The 24,280-nt window shown below is 51.8% G+C and overlaps 1 protein-coding gene across 4 annotated transcripts; it reads left to right on the top strand.

Moving 5' to 3' along the window:
• The first annotated feature begins 201 nt into the window (after window positions 1–201).
• On the top strand, window positions 202–22,015 carry LOC111853463 (fibronectin type III domain-containing protein 3B-like). 4 transcript variants are annotated; one of them, XM_023830379.2, is made up of 26 exons: window positions 202–333; window positions 3,773–3,909; window positions 3,997–4,072; window positions 5,680–5,756; window positions 6,124–6,343; window positions 6,446–6,610; window positions 7,216–7,274; window positions 8,446–8,588; window positions 8,672–8,731; window positions 9,017–9,149; window positions 9,310–9,363; window positions 10,880–11,004; window positions 11,698–11,872; window positions 11,960–12,046; window positions 12,149–12,287; window positions 12,378–12,446; window positions 12,576–12,694; window positions 12,789–12,894; window positions 12,992–13,164; window positions 13,356–13,469; window positions 13,935–14,084; window positions 14,256–14,536; window positions 15,442–15,657; window positions 18,379–18,545; window positions 18,624–18,751; window positions 19,758–22,015. In XM_023830379.2, the coding sequence occupies exons 2-26, from the start codon at window positions 3,817–3,819 to the stop codon at window positions 20,064–20,066; spliced, it is 3,438 nt and encodes a 1,145-aa protein (XP_023686147.2). In that variant the 5' UTR covers window positions 202–333; window positions 3,773–3,816; the 3' UTR covers window positions 20,067–22,015. The 4 variants fall into 4 exon arrangements, with proteins under 4 accessions (XP_023686147.2, XP_023686146.2, XP_023686148.2 ...); XM_023830378.2 differs by having other exon boundaries at window positions 11,957–12,046; XM_023830380.2 differs by lacking the exon at window positions 202–333 and having other exon boundaries at window positions 3,839–3,909; window positions 3,997–4,440; window positions 11,957–12,046.
• The last annotated feature ends 2,265 nt before the right edge of the window (window positions 22,016–24,280 follow it).

Raw genomic sequence — 24,280 nt, 5'->3', positions numbered from 1 at the left:
AAAATGAATGAAGTAAAATAAGTATCTCGCCCGTTGTAGTCTGTTGTTATTTTATTATCTTATTATTATCTTATTATCTTTTGGCGCGTCAGAGTTGCGGGGGATTTCCCCCGCTTTGTAGTATTCGCACTAACAGGGCATACTTTAAACCGTACAGTATTCACGCGTCACCGTCCGCAATACTAGAGGACTTACGGTAGGGCCGGGTTGCCATGTACTATGGTTGAATTCTTCACCGAGTGGCTAAGAGCGAAATCAGAGGCAGGAATTGCTGGAGTCTGGCGGGGGTAGGGAAAATAGAAGTGTCGTTGCAGATAGTTTTAGTGCACAAAGGTAAGAAATCCACACGTTTATACTTTGCAGCCTGATTACATTTTATACTACTGACGGTTTAGAAACCGTGAACTTCTTCACTCTGCGGATCGGGAGACACCGGCTGCCTTAGTTCGGATGGAGCGAAAAGCGAAACCAAACTGCTTTCTGCCTTTCAGAGAGTATGGATTTCCGTGAAAAGCGATGACCGCATCGGATAGCTTTGTAACGTTTATTTTTTACTATATATATGTTTTTATTATATATTTTTAATTAGACTGATCGGCATCCCGGCTTAATGGATGATGGTCAAACGGGATGCAGAGCCTAGCCGCGTTAATGCGTAATGCGCAACGCTTTTCCCATCTACGTTCCCATGTGTCATTTGGATTATAATGAATTTGCTTTCTCAGAACTACACTACCAGGGCGTCGCTGGAGATCAGCTGTTCAGTATATCAGTTTTGCGCTTTACATAGTATCCCCAGATGGCAGTGAAAGCGCCGGGATTGTGCACTTCAGAAAAGGGGAAACTTTAGAACGCTGGCCTCTCTGATTGCATAACAATGACATGTGTCTGATTGTTTTTCAGACCAGATAAAAGCAACGTCCGTATGGATGCGCATAAATCACTGCAGCCCTGTGGCTGATCGCAGATGAGACGTTAGGTTGCTCCGTGAGACAGACTTTCAGCCGATGTCAGTGCCGGGGGCTCCGTGTGTCCGGGTTCTGATCCGCGCAGATACATTCCCAAAGTGGCTTCAACTCTGCGCTTTGTCCGCGACGTCATTGACCGTTAATTGTAGTTAAAACAGGAAAGACATAGAGCTTCGGGGGGGCTTTGGTGTTTTATCAGCAGTATGAAAACTATAAATATATTGAAATAATATCTATATCTAATAGATTATGTAATCCCGTAGTACACAAACGCATGGATAAGATCTATGTATTTATATACACATAGATAATACCTATATAATACCATCAGAGTTTTAATTATTTGTATTTAATTAGTTTGTATTTCTGATATTTTGTAGGAAGAATGAACTTTGTATAATATGAAATATAACTAATAGGAAAGTTTGATCCCACATCATATGGGTCACATAACATTCCTCAGATTCCAGACACATATGACGTTATTTTTCTCCAAATGTTTCAAATCCCGACATGCCCTCTGCGTATGCCTGTATCGGTCTGTCTAGCTGTCTTCTGTAAGCTCTCTTTGATGATAATAAAATAGTTTCTTGGGCAGCTGATGAGGAAGACATTAACAGCACCTCGGTCAGGCGAAATAACTTCCTCATACATGTCCTTGGGCTATAATCTGAAATATAAAATTAAATTAGCGAGTTTTCGTAGTAATACCTGCTCTGTTCGTCTGTGCGTTTCCAGTCTCTGGATAATATGTTAGTCTCTTTGTAACTGCTTATACACTCATCTCTTCCACACTTTCTCTGGATTCTATTTATTTTTCATGCTTTTTTTTTTAATTCCCTGTTTTATTTAGATGCTTTCATTTTCACGCCTGCTCACATGACACAGGTGTGCAGTCTTGTGATGCAGGTATTTATACGCCCTGCCTGAACACAGGTTCTCTTTTTTTGCTTGCTTTTAATGAAAAGAGAAAAAAATATTTTTAGGTTTACTTACACGCCTCTAATGGTGTTTTGTTATGATTTAACATGTTAACTTATGGCCCCAACTGTAGAAGAAACAGGATATTATATAGCAGCTCGGGGGATGGGGGCAATTTGTTGGTTTTCTTTTTAAGTTTTATTCTCCTTTCGTAGCACCTCTTTACTGCGGGGTGTATTATCCCTTTCCAGGGTGCAACAGCAGGGCCGGCAGCTGTCAGTCGATGATGTTGACCATAGCGCTGCCCCCTAGTGGAGGCTGAAGTGGCATCCCCCTCTCCTAGCAGGATGTGAGATGTTCTGCTTGGTTGACAAGGTCTTGGCTGAAAAGGTGACCAGCAGGTCCTGCTCTTCTTCGCTGTGGCGCATTAGTCACAGGCCCTGGCTGTAAATAAGTCGCAGTGCTTAGTATGCCCTTAGTACGTCCTTAGTGTGCCCTTAGTACACCCTTAGTGTGCCCTTAGTACGCCCTTAGTGTGCTCTTAGTATGCCCTTTAAGCTGCTGCAGGTGTGTTTGCTGTGAGAGGCGGCCCTGCGTCATCATGCCTGGCTTTATGGCTGTGTTTTTCCCTGCCCCGGATCCCCGCCCCCACCCCCCACCAGCTGCCTCTGTGTAGGATGTATTGCCAGGGGAGTCCATTTGAATCTGCACCTGGATGATGTGCATCCGGAGGGGGGGGGGGGGTAGTGTTTGGCATGAGATTGCATCAGTTGGTGCCCTTCCTGCTGGCTCGACCTCTGCCTTGTCCTCTCCACTGCTGGCATCCCAGCCATACTGGCCCAGGACTGCCTTGATGCCACCTCAGTTGAGGCTTCCGCATGGACCTGAATTAAAGCACCCTCCCTTATGAGTTTTGGAATTACGGTACCCTTCTACCCGTGATCCCAGCCAATGGCTGAGCAGATATTTGGGGCCATGTGACCAGTGTCTGTGGCTGTTTCAATTTCTTGCCACTTCTGACTTTCTTGTCCTCCTAGAAATTTCTCCTTCCCTCCTGCTGTACACATGCAGTGTGGGGGTTTTCTTAAGGGTGACATTGCTCTCCAGGTGTAATGGATGCCTTCAAGAACATCAAGAGGGAACAGTCCCTGAGCTCGCAATCAGGGATGTGGCTGTGCCAGTTTTTAGGTCATGAAGCTGATTAAAAGAGGCGTATCTGGAAGGGGAAGCGTAGGAGACAGACCAGTAAAGTAGAAGTTTAATATGACTCTTTGGATTCCTGCATGAGGATTTGGGATTAACTGAGGCTGCCGAGTCGGGACCCAGATGCAGGTCAGCTGGCATTTGCAGATCCCTTTTTTGGGGACAGAGTGGGTTGGGGGGCAGGTAATTGTTTAGTGCAGACTTTCAGAAACTCTAATTACCAGGGTGTTATACCAATGGGGCTGAAACCTGCATGACAAGCAGGTTCTTAACTATCATGCTTCCACATCCTCCAGTTTCTGAGGGGGGGGGGGTGGTTTTCTATGTAGATAGCCCTTTTGGAGTCAGGGCTGCCTTGGTCCCACACTCCCAGCATGCCCTGGGTGCGTAGGCGGTAAGGACGTGTGTTTTCAAACATACAGTCTGCTGTCAGGGAGTGTTAAGGTTACACTACAGACTCTCCAATGCGTCTGCATGTAGGGGAGGTGCATCCACCAGGTCTCATCCAGGGGAAGTGTCACATCTCTGATTGGCTCTTTCCGCTTACCTCTGTGTTGCTTTAACTTTCTCTGATTGGCCGTTCTGCACACGGGTATGGTACATCCTCCAGGACTGACTCTGATTGGCTCTTCTTTCTAAATCCTTATTAGTTTTGTTCTCTCTGATTGTCTGCATTGTAGGTGGGCGGGGCAGGGAGGGCCGCCGATGAACATTTCCTGCTGTGATGATGGCGGACCAGACGCTGCAGCTGCCAGCCCTGTTTGGTGGCGGGGCTCACATGATGCCCTGTGAACTCATCCAGGAGGCGTCTCAGCAGGTGAGTGCCTGTCCCTTCCTGTCACCTGCTCCACTTTATGGTCACTGTCCCCCTTGACCACTCTACCTGCTCTACTCTCCCTCACAGGTCATATTTGTCCAGGTGAATCCGGGGGAGACTTTCACAATCAGGGGTGAAGACGGATCGCTGCAGTGCATCCAAGGTTACCTATCTATCAGTTTCCAGTCATGTGACCATTTCACTCTGGGTCATCTGACTTCTCTGTTTTACTCCAGTCACTTGTCGATGCCGAATCATGGGTTTCTGTTTGTCACTGCACCTGGTTGGCCAGCAGGGGGCTCTGGCTGTGTAACCCACCCAGGCAGGTAACATGTCACTATGCTGATGCTACCCTTGTGGGGGAGCAAACTTCCTAATCTGATTTAGACTGACAGGAGTCAGTGAGAGGCTTGGCAGGCAGCAGTTGGCCCAGTGTGGGACGTGTTAAGAGGAGCACACTCTCTGTTGGAGGGGAGCAGATGGAGGATGGATGGCGGTGAATCTTCATTGTCCACAGGAGCACAGATGGAGGTGATTCCTCACTGTACACAGGGGGACGGATGGAGGTGTCTTCTCTCTGTCCACTGGGAGACGGTTAGAGGTGACTAGTTAGTGTTCACAGGGGGACAGAGGGAGGTGATTCCTCACTGTCACAGCTCCAGTTTGTCCTGCCTGCTGCATTCTTCTTGTCACTCTGGGCTTTAATCTCTTAAGTTCGACATTCACACTTTCATAAGTGCTGTGTGTTTTGTTGTTGTTTCACTTGATCTCAGAGGCAAGTAGAGTTCAGAGGCATGTCAAGGCTCTTCAAGGACGCCACTCCTCTGCAAACACAGACGCTCCTTTTTCTTAACCAAATAAAAATCCCAGTGGCTGTTCCGGAACTTTCTAAGGGCAGTGGCATGGGGCTATTCCTTCTGAGAAAGTGGCTCCATGAGTCACTGCTGTCCTGGATTATCACACTCTTCAACGGAGCATCATCCTTTCTATCAATCAGGGCGTACCTGAAAGCAACAAGCCCCAAACAGTCTTCTGATCCAGACCTTTAACCTCTATGCCCCCTGCTGGTTAGGGAGTGCTAAGGGCGAAAAGGTGTCATCACTGTCAGACTGAGCAGGTTTTCCTTTTATAGCAGCACATCCCAGAGGTCTGGGATCCCAGACAGCTTGGTCAGGAACTGGTGATACACCACACTATCTGACTGTATCATTTTTTTTTACTCAGGCCCTCCCTGAGTAATAACACCCCCCCCCCCACACAGCTTGGTTAAACCACTTCCTGTGTCCCACCCCCTATGTCACCCCGCAGTTAGCCGTTGTAAATATGCCCCCTCTCTCTGTTTACTCCGTGGCTTTGCTCGTCATGCCTGGTTGGCACGGACACGCAGGGCAGGGCGCTGTGTTTGTCTTGTGGGTTCTTTGTGAGGTGGTGATGACGACGGCCGTGACGTTCGCATAGCCTGACATTTCAGCTGCAGGATATTGCTCTAGACCAGGGGTGGGCAACCTTATTCGCAAAGGGCCGGTGTGTATGCGGGTCTTTGGGATAACCTTTAGGTCAGCCATTCAAACCCAAGTGTGAGGATCCTTCAGTCAATCAGTTCTCAAATTAATAATCTAATTAGGGAGTTGTAATGAAAACCTGCATACACACCGGCCCTTTGCAGATAAGATTGCCCACTCCTGGTCTCGGGTTTAATTGCCCGTCCTTCCAGGAAGACAGGGCCTCAGCCTGCTAGTTAGGGAGTGATAGCCATCTCACTCTCCTCAGGACCAGCTGAGGTGCCCATGATGTCCCTGAATGGCTCCATCCCGCCGATCCATGTGCCTCCAGGCTACATATCACAGGTAGGTGGCGCTGTGCTCTCATTGGCTCAGTGATTTTAGGAATGTGGGCATGGATGTGATGCTCTGCTGACTGGCCGGCAGTGTTTTCCCTGGAGAAGGTCAAGCTGCCGCCTGACATTTCAGTGAAAGGGCAGCTGATCACAGCCTCTGCTACCAAACTGAATAAACAGCCCCTGGATCAGATAAAGAACCACGTGTCCATTGCCCTTCTGCTGTGTGATGTTACCCAGAAGTCTTTGCAGCTGGCCTATCTATGTTTGGTGTGCATTTATGCTCACGTGTTAGTGTTTTAATCAGACGATGGTGGGGGGGTGGGGGGGCTCATTATGGCTGCTTGTGACAGTGCTTGTGTTCCTCCTCACAACAGGTCCTGATGGACAGTGTGGGCATCCGTCGAGTGGTCATCACACCCAACTCCGAGTGTTACCCCCCCCTGTCCGTGTCCCCCGTGCCCCCCCTGCTTCCCTACGTGGGCCCTCCCCACTTCCTCCCCAGCTCCCGCCCCCTCTTCTTCCTACCTCCTGGTGTGGGAGACATGCAGCCCCACCTTCCTCCCCCACACTGGCTTCTGACCCCCTATGGGGAAGGTGAGTTCCATCTTACCATAGCAATAGGGATTTGGCGGCACACCTCCAGGGGCAGGGTTCCCAGAAATTACTTTTTTTCATCTTACTTTTTTACCCCCCCAGAGATCATCCCACTCTGTTCTGTGTCAGCCTGCCTCAGCAGTACCCGCCCCCCCGCCAAACTGCAACCCAAGTTCCGAGAACGGCGGCTGGGAAGCCCCTCCCTCCCAGTGTCCAAGAGTCACACAGTGGCGGCAACCCCTACCACTGGAGTGAAACCCTTACAAGGTAGAGGAACCTCCAGCGAGCACCTAGAGGACTAGTTAACCTCTCTGAACTAGTGCTGGTTATTTCCAGTTACTCACTGACATCTTGTTCTCACAATGATGCTGCCATGTCTGCTTTGAATTTGCTGTATCTTGTCAAAGTGGGGAGGGTGTCTCTATTACCCATAATCCCTCACTGCTCCCACTGCATCCCTTCCTATCACCCACTTTCCAAGCAGCTCAACTCTGCTTCCCCTCATTAAGCACCACTCCTAACACCCTCCCCCCTTCCCACCCTCACTGTCATCCTCTGCCCTTATTAATGCTGGGGGGTGGCACAGTCAAAGTAAATAACAGGGGACAGGCATCTGCTGAGTGGCCTCGCTGTCACCCTCTGTGTCAGAGCGGTCAACCTCGGTGACACTGTGATAAATGTCACACAGGAGCAGCAGCCAGCTGAAGGTCAGGCCCGTCCAAGCTGACACTTTTCTGGAGTTTTTTAATATGCTTTTTTGTGGAGCATCTTTTATCTCAAGATAATGTAGAGTGTTGACGGCTGGGAAGCTGAAAAGTGCCAGTGCCAGTACATCCTGTGTCCCCTGACGCCCCTCCCCCCTGTCTTCACAGATCGCCACTCAGATGCAAAAAGCGCTAATGACAAGCCGCTGGGGATCAAGGCACCGCAGGTGGGTGTCTCAGCGTGCCATGCGGAGCTAAAACAGCTCCCAAAGGGACCTCAGGTTTGAGGACCCTGGCAATGGAAGAAGCTGTGAGGTGAAAGCTGCTTTCCTCCCAGCAGCCACTAGGTGGCAGCAACGAGTTGTGTTCTGATGAGCTGTGTTCATTCTGGTCCCTTTCACTGGTGTTGACTGGGAAGCAGATGAGCCATCAAACCTCTAACTGGGAACAATGTCCCGCAATCCTGCAGAAGCATGCCGGCAAGGGTTAGTGTCTGGTTAAACACAATGAGATGTCCATTATTAGTAACCAGCGCGGCTTCCTAGACTCCAACCCAGACCGGCTGATGATTGGACCAGTGCTGTTTTCCCCATGGCCCCCTGGCCCTGCTTGACCCACCTGGGCACTGTGCGCCTCATATTGACACTGTCCTGCCTCAGGACATGACCGTCGGCACACGTGTGTCATTAGCGGGGATGGCCGGGGCTGTGTTTTGTGCTTTCCGGGGGATTGTGGGAAAAGCATGTGGCACACATGCGAATCGATGCTCTGCAAGTAGGTCAGCAGGCACAGTGGTCCCAAAACCGGAGCCGGCCGTCCGTGTCTGGGTGCTGAGCTCCAGAGCGGCCTGCTTCTCGACTCTGACAGATCGTGAGCTCGCCTGCTGTTCCCAGGCTAAATGAATCACTAATTGGGGGAGCGGGACCTGAGGCGCACATTATCACTCTGCACTGTAGCCCTGGAGCTTAATTGCCCGCTGCCGTTAACGAGGTGATGGCACGACCCCCGGGGACACCACGTGCTCCTCTTGCTTTTCATGAAAGCCAAACTGGAGTGCAGAGTAATTCCAGTTAATTACCGAGTGCCTGCTCGTACCTCTGAAGGAGGCTCTTCATCGACGCCACTTAGGTGCCCTAATGCATTGCAGGGGAGTCTAAATGGCACTTTCACGCTGTTCCCACGGTATCCTTGACACCCGGGTTCGGCCCCGGCTTCCTGTTTACCCACACGGGGCCGGCTCAGGGTAAGGAGTCTGAGATCGATGTCATTCGGGCAAAGCGCAGGACCCCAAACCCTCTGGACCTCCCGCCTCCCTAACTGGGCTTTTCTCTCTCTCTCTCTCTCTCTCTCTCTCTCTCTCCCTTCCTGCTTCACCCATCCCTCCATGCCCACGGAAAGGTGTCAGATGTCCAGGCACATAGAGCGAGGCTGAGCTGGGTGCCCCCTGCAGGGCTTGCCGACGGGGAGGGCCGACGCAGCTGTCGGTACCAGGTAGAGCTGTGTGAGAGGAGGTGGGACAGGACACCCTGTGCCGTGTACAGGTGAGGGCAAGGCCTCCCCACAAGTGTCACATGACCTCTGTTCAGAAGTTTGTAGTGTGACAGACGTGTGACTCTCCCTGCAGCGGAGAAGCATGTGAGTGTGTCCTGGAGGGGCTCAGACCAGCTACAGAGTATCATGTCAGGTACATTCCTGTGTATGTGTGTCTCTGTGTGTCTGTGTGTGTGTGTGTGTGTCTGTCTGTCTGTGTCTCTGTCTATGTGTGTGTGTGTCACTTTGTGTGTGTGTGTGTGTGTCTGTCTGTGTCTCTGTCTATGTGTGTGTGTGTCACTTTGTGTGTGTGTGTGTGTGTGTGTCTGTGTCTCTGTCTATGTGTGTGTGTCACTTTGTGTGTGTGTATGTGTCTGCCTGCCTGTGTCTGTGTCTCTGTCTGTGTGTGTATGAGAGAGACTCTCCCTGTTTCTTTCAGACTAACCGCAGTGTGCGACAGCGCGGGTAGGGCCAGCTTTGTGTCCTTTACCACCCTCAGCGGGGTCCCTGACTGCCCCCGACCTCCAAGGCTGTCCCTCTGCAGCAAGAGCTCCCTCATGCTGCAGTGGAAGGTATTGCACCCTCACCTCCCTAAATCAACCTAGCCTCAGTAGGACACTTTCAAAAACCACAAATCTGTGCCCGGCAAAGAACACAAGTGATATGGAACATGACGGTGGCCTTCTGACCACTCCAAAGGTCATTCTGACACCATGTTCTGCCTCTCTGCAGGCCCCAGCTGACAATGGATCAGAAATCACACAGTACCTACTGGAATGGGACGAGGTATGTCCCCTTTGGCTGGAACGGTGCAGTATTTCTAAAGGACACAGAGAGGTTATCTGATTGGTTGCTGTGCTTCTATTTGGGGCGGGGTTTACATTTTTATGTCATGCTCTCATTGGCTCCTTGTGGATGTTTGTTGCTGTTATTGCTGTTGCTGTTTGAAGTTGAAGTTGAAGTTTATTGTCATGTGTACCAAGTACAGCGTACAGAGCACAATGAAATTCTTACTTGAAAACCCCCCCCCCACACAGACAGAACATAAGACAAGATACACACAAGACATAGAAGACAAAGACAAAGTGGTGTAGCAGCAATAATAATAATAAATAGTCTAAGTTGCATAGTTTGAGTGTGCATAATATACAGTGACAGTGCATAGTGTGAAGTAAGTTGCACAGTAAGGGATTTTACCACAATTACTGATTGTTGAATAGCCTGATGGCACTGGGGTAGAAACTGTTCCTGAATCGAGTCGTGCGTGTGAGAATTGTCCTGAGTCTCTTGCCTGATGGCAGGAAAGTAAAAAGTGCCAATGCAGGGTGGCTGGGGTCTTTCAGGATGTTCTTGGTTCTTGGTTTGCTCTCAGATGGCAGCTTCATACATTTCTGTATCCGCCACCCCCAGCCTGGCCAATCCCTCCCACTCTGTTCTGTCCAGCATCTATGGACCCCGCTGACCGTCTGGCACTGACCACCACCCCTGTGCTCTGGCTCCACCCCTTCCGTCTATGCCGTGTTTGTTTGCTCGCTGATTTTCCCTTAATAGCACCTGATTGGTTACTCATCCCGCCCCGTGCCTCTCTAACCGCCAGAGACAGGAGACTGTTATTAGCGGCTGTTGTTATTGGACTCTTCAGTGCTTTTAAATCCTCCCGTAATGTCGCACACGATGAGAACTAAATGAGGCACCACTAATAAGCGATGTCCCAAAGTGCCTACCGCTTTCTGGACATCCTGCCGTTTCCATAGAGACAGATCAGCCAGTTGCAGGAAATATTAGTAGAGATGTCGCAGAGACGTTGGGTTTGGGTTCTGGTGGGGGTGTAGGTTTGGGTTTGAGTTGAGTGTGGCTTTAGGTTTGGGTTCTGGTGGGGGTGTGGGTTTGGGTTCAAGTGTGGCTCTGGGTTTGGGTTCTGGTGTAGTTTTGGGTTTGGGTTCTGGTGGTGGTATTGGCTTGGGTTTGAATGTAGGTTTGGGTTCAGGTGGGGGTGCAGCGGGCTGTAATGGCGTGTCGAGCCTAGAACTTCTAAAACTTCTGAATCACCTCCCAGTCGTGACCATAGCCATGGGATGGCTAGTGTTCTGGGCTTAATGTCCCAGTTATCCACAGTCACGGTTTTCCTCACAGGGAACACGGAAGTGTGTTTATATCCTTAATGCCTTGTTTTCTCTGTGTGCCAGATACGTAAATTGTTTTCCCTACCTGGGGAAACTGCGTAAGAGCCGTGCTGTCGGCTTCTGAACCGTTTCCCAGGGAACCGCAGCCCCTTCTCTGAGCTCTGCTGCTCCCCCCACAGGGTAAGACAAGCACCTCTTTCAGACCGTGCTACTCCGATACCCAGACGCACTGCAGATTAACGCAGCTCTGCCCATCCACGGGATACACATTTCGGCTCGCGGCACTCAATAACATCGGCACCAGGTACTGCACCCCAAACCCGTCGACAACACTGCCTATGACATCCACTAAATCAGATCACTGTCCCTGCAGTGCCCCTCCCCTCATGAAACACCTCCCCTTTACCTGTCACACTAGATCCACCCCCTCAAGATACCCCTCCCCTTTACTTCTCCCTTACCGCCCCTCAAGATGCCCTTCCCTTTCTCTTGTCATGCTTGACCCTACCCCCTCATTATGCCCCTCCCTTTTACCTTTTACTTGATACGCCCCTCAAGATGCCCCTCCCTTTAACCTTTTACTTGATACGCCCCTCAAGATGCCCCTCCCTTTTACCTTTTACTTGATACGCCCCTCAAGATGCCCCTCCCCTTTACATCTTACTCGATACGCCCCTCAAGATGCCCCTCCCCTTTACCTCTCCCTTACCGCCCCTCAAGATGCCCCTCCCCTTTACATCTTACTCGATACGCCCCTCAAGATGCCCCTCCCCTTTACCTCTCCCTTACCGCCCCTCAAGATGCCCCTCCCCTTTACCTCTCCCTTACCGCCCCTCAAGATGCCCCTCCCCTTTACCTCTCCCTTACCGCCCCTCAAGATGCCCCTCCCCTTTACCTCTCCCTTACCGCCCCTCATTATGCCCCTCCTCTTCTCTTGTCATGCTTGATATGTCATGCCCCCTTGTCTCAGTGCCCCTTCCTGTGTCCCACCCCCCAGCGGCTTCAGCCCAGAGGTGTCCTTCCACACAGCTGGCCCCCTTCCCCCACTGCCCCAGGCACCCCGACTGGTCTGCACCGGCATCACATGGATCACCATGGAGTGGAGTCGACCGGAAGGCCTCCCCCCGGAGGAGGTGCTGAGCTACACCCTGGAAGGCCGGGAGGAGGCCAGTGTGAGGATCTCCCACCGTAACCACACCTCACAGCAGACAGGTGCCACCGTTGCGTCACAGAGTTGTTAAGTGTGTTTCCTCCAGCAGGGAGCTCCTTTCGAGACAAAGTACAACGGCGATGGGCTTGGCTGCACAGTGGATGGTCTGAGGAACAGTGTGCAGTACAGCTTCAGGGTGAGTGATGCCCCTGCCCCCATCATCCAGGGCTCTGTCTGTGGTCGTTATTCTCCACCTGCTCATGCCACCTGATCACTGTCTTCTCCTCTGCCCCCCCAGCTCGTCATCTCCAGCGCAGAAGGGAGGAGTGATCCGAGTCCAGTTCTGCTGTGCAGCATCAGTTCAGACCCACCAGGACCGCCCTCCAAGCCCCGCCTCCAAGGGACAGTCACTGCTGACAGCTTCAGCGTGACATGGGGTAAGCAGGAGTGTGTACAATGTTTCTGTTAAGTTACTGAGGTGTCTTTAGGCCCCTGTGGTGGAAGTCATAGCTGGCTTTGTGTTTCAGATCCTCCACAGAACCATGGTGTCTTGGAGAGCCTGACCTACCTGCTGGAGATCTCAGAGGCTGACTCTGGTAGTGAGGCTCTGACCCCGCCCCCAACCCCTTGCGATTGGCTGAATCTCAAGTATGAGTGATAGCTTTTGTGATATTGAATTTAATTCATGGAGATAAAATACATGTCCACTTCCTGTCTGCTGAAAGGAACTGCTTGGGAGGTAGCATATAGTGGAGCAGCCAATCAGCACACGTGTGATGGTCTGAGGCCAGACACCCTGTACAAACTCCGGCTTTGCAGCATCACTAAGGACAGCCATAGCCAGGTACAGCCCAGGTGCATCCTGGGAAATGCCCCCTGCCTTTGCTTAGTGCCTTAATGATGCATCTGATTCTGTTCTGGGGTGTCCTCCCTCTCAGCCTACAGAAAGCCTCCCAGTCCGCACACTGAGTGTGGCCCCAGGGCCCTGCTTACCCCCGAGAATTGTGGGTAAAGCCAGGCATAGGGAGTTGCAGCTTTGTTGGGGTGAGTATCCATTCCCTTGGTTCTTCTTCCATGTTAGGGCACTGGGTGGGGTGCCTGTAACAGTAATTTAGAGGTGTTGGCCCCTCACCCTTCCCAGAATGCCCTACAGCTGAGCAGGGAGGCATGGCCACGGAGTTCTGCCTGGAGATGAAATCAACAGACGGCAAGTGCACTGAAGTTTACCGCGGGCCCAGCCTGGACTGCACCGTGACCAGCCTGCTCCCTGGTGCCTCCTACAGGTTCCATGTGCGCGGCGCCAACAAGGCGGGGGTAGGTAATGCTGCAGTGCTTTCTCGGCTTAATTTGGCTGTTATTTTAGTTATTAGTAGGAGTTGGGGGATAGGCGTCCGGGGGTCTTCCGGACCTGATTTTCCTCTGGTTTTTGGTTTCCTCAGAATGACCAAATCTTGTCTCTCTCTTCAATTGTTCTCCCCCCATTATTGTCCCCCCCCCACACACAGTATGGGCCCTATTCTGACGCTACAGAAGTGACAACACCTGCAGGACCTCCGGGCCAGTGTGGGGCGCCATTCCTGACTCTAACCTCTGACACCTCCATCCTGGCCAGCTGGCAGGTGAGGAAAGAAACAAATGTCCCGAATTTGCCACGCCCCTACTTTAGTGCTCACTTTCCAGCCACTTAACAGCAGCGGAGGTTGATGGCTGTATGGTTTCATCTCCACCCAGCCTGGTTGACCCTCTTTAAACCCTCAGCCTGTCAGATGTGCATTTCGTTGGGCCTCTTTGTTTAGCTGTGTCCATGGGCACCTTCTGTCCATCCAGACAGCTGAAGTTCATCAGCATGGAGCATCGAGAGCTGAGGACAGTCATCCTGGTGCGACCCAAGTGACGGGGGGGGGGGGGGGGGTGCATTTTTATTTGCAGCCAGGCAAATTCAGTCAAACCAAAGTCTGTACCAAAGGATTCAGATTCCTACCTCCAGGATGTACTATGGTACTTCCTGTTCTGAGTGCTGTTTATGAGCCTTAACCCTACCCTCTCATCTTCACTGCCTCATAGTGTGTGTCTCTCTGCCCCAGAGCCTGATAGGATGCGGTACCGATGTCTCAGAATACCGACTGGAGTGGAGGCGGGATGACAAACCACCTAAAACCATCTACTCCGGGCCGGACCTGCAGTACGAGGTCACTGACCTCTTCCCAGGAGTGCAGTACTACTGTAGAGTGCAGGTAAGCAGATGACAGGCATGGTGACCTTTTAGGACATCTGTCTGACATTTTCCTTGCTGGACTGTCACTTCCTTTCAAGCTGCTCATTAATCAGAGCTGCGAAATGACTGCTTCTCTGGTCATTATTCCCTGAATTCATGTTGACTTTTTTGGCTCCGCCCCCACCCTCAGGCAGCCAATCAGGCAGGGCCAGGCCCCCACAGTGAGACGGCTATCTGCTGTACCCCGCCAGCTGCCCCCGGTACCGTCCCCGGGTTTGCAGTGCTGGAGCGTGACCCCACAGGTGACTCCACCTTTTCACCCTCAACCTGCTTGGCCCTGATGTGGGCGGAGCCTTCCTGCAATGGGGCCCCCATCATTGGCTACACCGTCGCCCTGGGAGATCAGCTAATCGCCGTGGGCAACATCACCCACTATGTGATTGAGAACCTCCAGCCAGACACGGAGTACAGGTACGGCATTCCATAGGCTCCATTTTAATGAAGGAAGTGACATCCTAGCTGCCCACGCTGGTTCTGGTCCAGGAAAAACAGAAATGTATCTGCAGAGATCCCACCAGCTGCTGTCTTCACCCCCGCCGGGGTTGGGCACAGCAAAGTAATGGCATGGCTTTAATTAGAAGCTTCTAGAATGACCTCATTGAGTCAGAACCTGTTGTCTAGGATGAGCTCCCTTCCTGATGAGGTCCACCTTCCGACCCGACCTCATGGTAGAGCAGCTGACAGGCTCTCCGTTGTCTCCGCACTGGAGATTCGCTGGACTGCAGAATATCTGCTTGTCCCTCAGTCCTGCCGATCGAGTTGCTTGCCGGTGGAAATTCACGCGATTAACCCTGAGGGATTCTCTTCTATCAGTTGCTGGGGTGTTGGGTTGGAGCGATGCCCGTCCGTCTGATAAGGACAGGAGGATACCTGTCTCATCATGAGGTCACAGATTGGCATCCATCTCCCTAGAGACCAGGAACAAAAGCTAAGCATGAATATAAACCCATGGTGGGAGGCTGCCAGGTTCGGCATGATCAGAGTGACCCCCGGAGGTCGACTTGACCCTGTCGCCACTTCCCCTGTGAGGCTCCTGCTTCCTGGAAACTGCAAATGTGTCTGATGATATTCCTAGAAGGGTGGATCCGCAATCAGCAGGCTGCAGTGGGCCCTTGGCTTTAGTGGTGGACTGGTCTGTGCATGCCGCTCCCCCCGCAGGTTGCTTAAGAGTATTGCAGGTACCAGACCTACCAGACCACAGCAACTTAATGAAATCTCATAAAGGATAAGAGCAGTATTAGTGGGGATGCTCTCTTGTCAAACTAGAGCCCCAGCCTCACCCTCTGTCTGTCTGTCTCTGTCGTTCCCCCCCACAGCCTTCGCATCCGGGCCCTGAACGCTCTTGGTTCTGGCTCATTCTGCTCGCCACGACGAGCTCGGACCCGCCCCCCACCCTTGGCCCCACCCACACTGGAGTGCGCCAGTGCCGGTCTGCAGAGCCTGAGGCTACGGTGGGGGTATGCTGCAGGCTGCAAGGCCCCACCCACCGAGCCCGTGACCTATGACCTACAGATGGAGGTGGGGTGCCAGAGGTAAGGACACGGCCTTGGATGATGGGGGGTGGGGGGGGTGGTTACTGTCATTATGATGTCGTTTTAAGAACAGGGGTGGATCCCAGAGCCTCCCCCCCCCCCCCCACCCAGTCAGTTCAAGAGTTTTGCTGGGTGTGTAAACGGTGAACCGCCCGTCAGATGACCCAGTTCGGTCAGTGCTGCTTGGTTCTGTTACTGCTGCCTGCTTCGGTTACTGCTGCCTGCTTCGGTCGGTGCTGCCTGCTTCGGTTACTGCTGCCTGCTTCGGTTACTGCTGCCTGCTTCGGTCGGTGCTGCCTGTTTCGGTCGGTGCTGCCTGCTTCGGTTACTGCTGCCTGCTTCGGTCAGTGCTAGGCTGCAGAGTGGGCGATTCCCTCCCCGTTTTCGGGTTTAGTCGATAGCACCAGTCTCCTGTTTCCAGGGACACGGCAGGTGTGAGAATCAGGATCCGTCATTCTAATACCCCTAATGGGCTATGCTTTAGGCCCGGCCCCTCACTGCACTGGCGGCTAATTAGTGAGGTGTGGGGTAATCACAGTGCCCCCGCACACGTGCTTGCCTGCCATTACCATCCCCTGGAGCAGGAGCAAGGCAGCGGTCAGTGCTGTAACAGTCTGGGAATTGTACCGGAGGGGCTGAATTCATGCCTCTATTTTCCATTCGTCCATTTGTGTTTCTACCCCCCTCCCCCCATCGTGGGTGTACAGATTTCACAGCTTGGGGGGTCTGTCAGCCAAGCATCACTCCACAGTCCTGACATGGCCACAAGGCTCCACGGCCGTCCAAATGCCTGCCTGACCCCTCCCTACCTTGATTCTCGCTAAGGCTTCACCCAGCTCTGCACTGATGGCTGGAATGTAAACAAAATAATACAGGCAAAACTCAGTGTGTGCAGATGTTACCTCTCCAGGATGAGTGTGCGTCTTCACTGAATCCCACCACGTTATGTCTCCGTTAGTCCTCCACCCTCTCAGGATTTTTCCCTCCTCATGCTTCTCCCTCCACATGAACTGAGCTGCCCCCAGCTGGGGAGTGAACCTCTGGGGTCCCTCCCTTCCTCTGAATTTACTCCATTATTCCTCTGCCTCCTCTATAGGCAGCTTTTGGCCCTGCCTTTCCCTGCCGTTCCCCGCCTTTCTTCAGCTTTGGCCCCTCCTTTCCCTGCCTTTCCCCCGCTTCTCCTCAGCTTTGGCCCCGCCTTTCCCTGCCTTTCCCCCGCTTTTCCTCAGCTTTGGCCCCGCCTTTCCCTGCCTTTCCCCCGCTTCTCCTCAGCTTTGGCCCCGTCTTTCCCTGCCTTTCCCCTGCTTTTCCTCAGTTTTGGCCCCACCTTTCCCTGCCTTTCCCCCGCTTTTCCTCAGCTTTGGCCCTGCCTTTCCCCTGCTTTTCCTCAGCTTTGGCCCCGCCTTTCCCCTGCTTTTCCTCAGCTTTGGCCCCGCCTTTCCCCTGCTTTTCCTCAGCTTTGGCCCTGCCTTTCCCCTGCTTTTCCTCAGCTTTGGCCCCGCCTTTCCCTGCCTTTCCCCTGCTTTTCCTCAGCTTTGGCCCTGCCTTTCCCCTGCTTTTCCTCAGCTTTGGCCCCGCCTTTCCCTGCTTTTCCTCAGCTTTGGCCCCGTCTTTCCCTGCCTTTCCCCCGCTTCTCCTCAGCTTTGGCCCCGCCTTTCCCTGCCTTTCCCCCGCTTCTCCTCAGCTTTGGCCCCGCCTTTCCCCTGCTTTTCCTCAGCTTTGGCCCCGCCTTTCCCCTGCTTTTCCTCAGCTTTGGCCCTGCCTTTCCCCTGCTTTTCCTCAGCTTTGGCCCCGCCTTTCCCTGCCTTTCCCCTGCTTTTCCTCAGCTTTGGCCCTGCCTTTCCCCTGCTTTTCCTCAGCTTTGGCCCCGCCTTTCCCTGCTTTTCCTCAGCTTTGGCCCCGTCTTTCCCTGCCTTTCCCCCGCTTCTCCTCAGCTTTGGCCCCGCCTTTCCCTGCCTTTCCCCCGCTTCTCCTCAGCTTTGGCCCCGCCTTTCCATGCCTTTCCCCCGCTTCTCCTCAGCTTTGGCCCCTCCTTTCCCTGCCTTTCCCCCGCTTCTCCTCAGCTTTGGCCCCGCCTTTCCCTGCCTTTCCCCCGCTTCTCCTCAGCTTTGGCCCCGCCTTTCCCTGCCTTTCCCCCGCTTCTCCTCAGCTTTGGCCCCTCCTTTCCCTGCCTTTCCCCCGCTTCTCCTCAGCTTTGGCCCCGCCTTTCCCTGCCTTTCCCCCGCTTCTCCTCAGCTTTGGCCCCGCCTTTCCCTGCCTTTCCCCCGCTTCTCCTCAGCTTTGGCCCCGCCTTTCCATGCCTTTCCCCCGCTTCTCCTCAGCTTTGGCCCCTCCTTTCCCTGCCTTTCCCCCGCTTCTCCTCAGCTTTGGCCCCGCCTTTCCCTGCCTTTCCCCCGCTTCTCCTCAGCTTTGGCCCCTCCTTTCCCTGCCTTTCCCCCGCTTCTCCTCAGCTTTGGCCCCGCCTTTCCCTGCCTTTCCCCCGCTTCTCCTCAGCTTTGGCCCCGCCTTTCCCTGCCTTTCCCCCGCTTCTCCTCAGCTTTGGCCCCGCCTTTCCCTGCCTTTCCCCCGCTTCTCCTCAGCTTTGGGCCTACCTTTCCCTGCCTTTCCCCCGCTTCTCCTCAGCTTTGGCCCCGCCTTTCCCTGCCTTTCCCCCGCTTCTCCTCTGACTAGATAATTCCCCTCCTCACATGCCCCCACCTGTCTGTGTTTCTGTTCCCTCAGGTTCCTCAGCATATACTGCGGTTCAAGTCACACATTCAGGGTACAGCGGCTGACTGAAGGCAGTAGCCATGGCTTCCGCATCCGAGCTGTAAGCCCCGCAGGGGAGGGCCGCTTCTCTGACACCTGGACCTTCAGTACCGCCAGGGCCTCGCCCCCTGTGCCCAAAGGTATGGTTACACCCCCCACAATTCCTGCCATTTTCACAGTGTCACGCAGAGTGTAGCCCCTGATTTTATCCTCCCCAGCTCCCAGAGTGCTGCACCTCAATGATGGTTCCTGGCAGGTCATATGGGACAGCATCCCCCCAATGAGAGGGGATCCAATTACATACATACTCCAGGTCCAAGTCGGGAGGGAGACAGAGTACAGACAGGTGAGCCATCTGGTAAATTCATCTGTGCTAAACCTACTCTCTCTGATTGCTTGAAGTCTATTCTCTCTCTGAGTGGCTGAACCTGACTCTCTGATTGGCTGGCTTCTGGAAAATAGAGGGAATAGCTGCAGCAGACCTGCAGGGGGTGGTAGTGATGTAAGGCGGGGCAAGAGGAAGGAAACTCACAGATTATCATTTACTCATTGTGGAATGATTTTAGATCTGACTGAACAGTGAGCAGGCTAACTGCAGTGTTCAGGCACACAAGACCATGGAGAACAGAACCAAAGCCCGCTGGGTCCTCCGAATGGCACTGCCCCGCCACCAACCCAGGATGAAATTTTAGTCCCTCAGGCAGGAAATGAAGGCCCCCCCGCCCTAGTGGGGCAAACACAGCACTCTCATTATCTTGCTGCTCTTCAGACCCACTGGAGTGGCCTGCTCTTTATTGGATACAGCTCCAAGATCCAAACAGATCTGGGTCCGGGATCTTTTCTAATTTGAGCTTATATAAAACGCTTCATCCCCACAGCACTCCTGCTGCTAGTCCAGGGGCTGCTGCAGAAAAGATAAATATCACGGCTATCTCACTAGCTCTGATAGGCGGTTCTCTGCCAGCTTGAATGGTCTGCCATTATGGCACCATAGAAATTGAATACTAGACTGTCACAATGACACACCATGCGTAGAAATATAGTCCTAGACTGCAGCAGGTGTAATGGTGTATATAATGATTAATCTACAGCTAATTGGCTCTGATTCCATTTGCTGCAGTGTCCTCGTTAGTCTGATTAGGCAATCTGGAGTGAATTTGAGGTTGACATCCTCTATAAAACCTAACGGCTCGTTTTATGGCTGCCAACTATCATTTAAGTCATTGTGTTTTCCTCAGCTGTAGTGAGATGCTAGGCTGCCCTGTTCAGTGTCATTAGTTTGATAGAGGGTTCAACAAGAAGTCCCAGGGTCTGCTGGGAAGAGCCTAACCCCTCCCCCCCCAACACCACAGGTCTTCAAGGGGCTGGAGACGAGCTTCCATATGGGAGCGCTGCCAAGCAACATGGAGCACCGTTTCCGCGTGGCTGCTTGCCGCTGCTGCTTGGGGTCGGGGCAGGAGCTTCCTGGCCCCTTCAGCCCCCTACGCCTGCTCCGCCCACAGCCCATGGAGCTGACCGGCGTCACCCTCAGCACCACTCCCAATAACGCCCAGGCCACCATGCTCTCCACTGATGAACAGTTTGCCGCCCTGATTGTTGCTGGGCTCACCGCCATCTCGGTGCTCATTGCCTTTGCCTTGCAGTTCCTTTTTGTGAAGTGAGGGGATACTGCTGGGAACGCTGGAAGGATTCTTTAAGGGTGGATAATAAGAAACTCAACATGTGCCGTGAGCCCATTAGGTAACATGGGGAGACGCACCCTGCCCCATTGCCAGCAGGAATCAGTCCCACGACATGGTTTGCAAAGCCATTGTCTATCCACATACGTGTACAGCTGTATCTGATACCATGCTGTCGTACTATATACCGTACGGACTGCTTTGATTGGCCAGTCAGTGGACACAGTGGTATAGTGGGGGGGGTGGGGGGTTCAGTTACCCAGAATCCTGCCTCTAGCCCAGAAGTCCAGTGGTGTTTCTCAATACCAAGAACGTGAAGATTGTACTTGTGGTCCTGGCAAGAGCGGTCTTGCTAATTTGCCTCCCAAGGTCGAATTTGGGGTGCAGTGAATCATGGGATTGGTCTTGTTTGGCGAGGATGCAACTGATGTGTGCTTCATATTTGAGACGGGGCAAGAACGACATCCTAGGATTTTTACCATCCTCTGTACTTAGTGCTTAGTATTGGAACTGGCCTTTGGCAATGGAAGATGACATAAAACAGGTACATGAGAACACAAGTACGGTCAAGTACGCATACTGAGACACCCCGGAGGAGCCCTTTGGGGGTGGGGCTGGCAGCAGCCCAGATGAGTGGGAGCTGAGGTGGGGGCAGCCCAACCCCAAGTCTTCACCCGGCCTCCATGATGAGCTCTTTTAACCTAATTTTGGGAATCTTCACTGTTTCACCCTCTACCTAATTCACCTGAACCAAAACTGATATGAAAAAACATGTAATTTATAGCTGCATAAAATAATTTACATTAGAAATATGGTGCAATTTTCATGTATTTATTTTTAAAGGCAGAGATGAGTGATTGTGCCGGTTTTAATGCATCTGTCTGCCTCTCTCTGTCCTGTCTGTCTGTCTGTCTGTCTCAGCTTCACTCAAACCATAACCCTCTTCCTGATACCGTTTTTGTTTATGTGCTATGATTCGGAGCATGTGCCATGATCAGTGCCATTCAGCATGGCAGTCTGACATGCGTGTGTTCATCAAGCAGGGATTTTGCATCGAGAAATGATACATTATACATTTTATGACTATGTAAAATCACTAAACAAAATATTGCATTTGGTACGGAACCATGGTGTGATTTTATTTTAACGTCTTCTTTTCCCTTGTGGAATAAGGCAGATTTTATTATACACTAAACATTAGCAACACACAGTGCTTTTTAAGCAGAATTCTTTACTATATTTTGATACTTTGTTGATACTACAATATATGGTGCAGTAAAGAAACTTCCTTTGTACATTTTATATCAGTGGCTTCTTTTAGGGCTCAGGAGTCAGTACGGTGACAGTAATTATGTGACTGAGAGCCTGGTGATGATGCCCATAATGGCATACTGAGTCAGCTGGGCTGACCAGGGGGGGCAGGAGTGGGAGAGTAAGATAATCTTGGGAAAAGGGAAGACTTACACTTGCGTTCGAATTTCTTTTTGTTTAATTTGGCATTCCAGGTGGGCTGTGCAAACTGGATTCTGTGTCTCTGTTTTCCATTTTTTCATAGACGCCTGTCCACACAAACCATGCCCAACACGTCCTCGAAGACTTAAACCTTCAGAGTGTCACCTGTCAGCTTTATGTGTCTCCGGCTCCCTGAAAATGTTTTATATATGTAAACCAGCAGTGAAGATGTAAGAGAGAGAGAGAGAAAGTGCCCAGTTGAAGTTAATGAATTGCATATTTTACTACTATATCCAAATCTGAATCATAATGATACCTCACAGTTACAAAGATATATATCAGCAAATAAACACCGGATTTTATAATTTCTTAGGAAACTGGCACATTTTTCCCTGTATCTTTGAGGCTGATTTATATCTATCATATACTGTGTATAAATGTACTGTCCAATAAATTATTCATTCTAGATCTTTCCTGGACTTGGGTGAGTTCGCCTTCAGCCTTATTGTACCTCCCTCACAGTAATTCAAATGTGTATTGTGTCCTGGCTGTGTTAATATGTGCTCTGTGCTGTATATGCTACACGCTAATAACCGCCTGCAATACAGTGTGATATCAGCAGCTCTGTGCCGTATACGCTACACGGTCTACGCTACTGACCACCTGCCATACAGTGTGATATCAGCAGCTCTGTGCCGTATACGCTACATGGTCTACGCTACTGACCACCTGCCATACAGTGTGATATCAGCAGCTCTGTGCCGTATACGCTACATGGTCTACGCTACTGACCACCTGCCATACAGTGTGATATCAGCAGCTCTGTGCCGTATACGCTACACGGTCTACACTACACGGTCTACACTACTGACCGCCTGCCATACAGTGTGATATCAGCAGCTCTGTGCCGTATACGCTACACGGTCTACGCTACTGACCGCCTGCCATACAGTGTGATATCAGCAGCTCTGTGCCGTATACGCTACACGGTCTACGCTACTGACCGCCTGCCATACAGTGTGATATCAGCAGCTCTGTGCCGTATACGCTACACGGTCTACGCTACTGACCGCCTGCCATACAGTGTGATATCAGCAGCTCTGTGCCGTATACGCTACACGGTCTACACTACACGGTCTACACTACTGACCGCCTGCCATACAGTGTGATATCAGCAGCTCTGTGCCCTATACGCTACACGGTCTACGCTACTGACCACCTGCCATACAGTGTGATATCAGCAGCTCTGTGCCGTATACGCTACACGGTCTACGCTAATGACCACCTGCCATACAGTGTGATATCAGCAGCTCTGTGCCGTATACGCTACACGGTCTACGCTACTGACCACCTGCCATACAGTGTGATATCAGCAGCTCTGTGCCGTATACGCTACACGGTCTACGCTACTGACCGCCTGCCATACAGTGTGATATCAGCAGCTCTGTGCCGTATACGCTACACGGTCTACACTACACGGTCTACACTACTGACCGCCTGCCATACAGTGTGATATCAGCAGCTCTGTGCCATATACGCTACACGGTCTACGCTACTGACCACCTGCCATACAGTGTGATATCAGCAGCTCTGTGCCGTATACGCTACATGGTCTACGCTACTGACCGCCTGCCATACAGTGTGATATCAACAGCTCTGACACAGAAATTTTCACTCCCAGTGTGATCCATGGAATTCCACCGTCGTAACGCTCCTGCACCTTCATCCCATCTTCTCTCGCCTTAAGGTGTGGTTTATGGGACCAGGCATGTCAACAGCACCATGTTCCAGCATGATACCATCCCGTCGGTGACCTTGCTCTCCCGGAGCGACGGGATTTGCCACCACAAGCACCTTTCTAATTTATTGGGAACTATAATGAATCTCGCTGACACAATATCTTACTGGCTGACGGACATTATGGGATGGGATAACATCACTGACAATGTATGTAAATGTGACTCCCTCGGGGCAGTGTATGTGATGTACGGGGTGATATGCGCAGCTCCATTCCAGCAGGGTGCTTTACTTTGCACGGTGCAATAATGGCTAATGAAACGAGTCAGGCAACAACATTTCATTTTCTCCTACAAATAAATCCAGCTAACCCCCCCCCCCCCCCCCCCCCCCCCCCCCCCCCGCGGGACCATCATGCCTCTGCAGTTGCCAACAAGCTGTGTCCTGCATGGGGCCTAACTGGTCAGTCAATAATGAGGCTTCAAACCGCAAAGGCATGCTATATATAATCACTAGTGTTTAAGTGAGTACAGCAATACTATGAGTACAGTATTGAGTATTCTCTCCATACACAAGTCATAAGAGTAGCCCTAAGGGAGGCGCTATGACCTCACACCTCCCAGCTGCCTGAGCAGCACAGAGCTACTCTATGACTGTGGAATCTGTCTGTCACATGTTTGTGTGGGTTTCCTCCAGGTACTCCACTTTCCTCTGTCCCCTATGTGTGCTTCCTGCGATTAGCTCCATGCTCACCCAAGCCTCACATTTAGCATCCGCCTGCGTCGTCCCTCCACACCACCATCGCACCGCTCGCCTTATCCAGACCAGCAAGGGAGTCGGCCACAGGTGACTGAGCAACTCAGTATATGATATACTGCAGTATATGATAACTCAGCATCTGATATACTGCAGTATATGATAACTCAGCATCTGATATACTGAGTTGCTTGACTAGAGATAAGGCACAAAAGAGTATTTTGCTCGTATCTGGGTGATCAGGTGGAACT

Source organism: Paramormyrops kingsleyae, chromosome 4 (assembly GCF_048594095.1).
Source record: "Paramormyrops kingsleyae isolate MSU_618 chromosome 4, PKINGS_0.4, whole genome shotgun sequence".
NCBI lineage: Eukaryota > Metazoa > Chordata > Actinopteri > Osteoglossiformes > Mormyridae > Paramormyrops > Paramormyrops kingsleyae.
This window is presented reverse-complemented; position numbering and strand designations above follow the sequence as displayed.

Excerpts from the sequence above, each read along its gene's own strand:
- LOC111853463 (XM_023830378.2), top strand. The coding sequence starts at position 3,817 with ATGATGGCGGACCAGACGCTGCAGCTGCCAGCCCTGTTTGGTGGCGGG. Across the intron at positions 8,589-8,671 it reads ACACCCTGTGCCGTGTACAG|CGGAGAAGCATGTGAGTGTG; the intron begins GTGAGGGCAAGG and ends CTCTCCCTGCAG. Across the intron at positions 12,288-12,377 it reads CAGCTTCAGCGTGACATGGG|ATCCTCCACAGAACCATGGT; the intron begins GTAAGCAGGAGT and ends TTTGTGTTTCAG.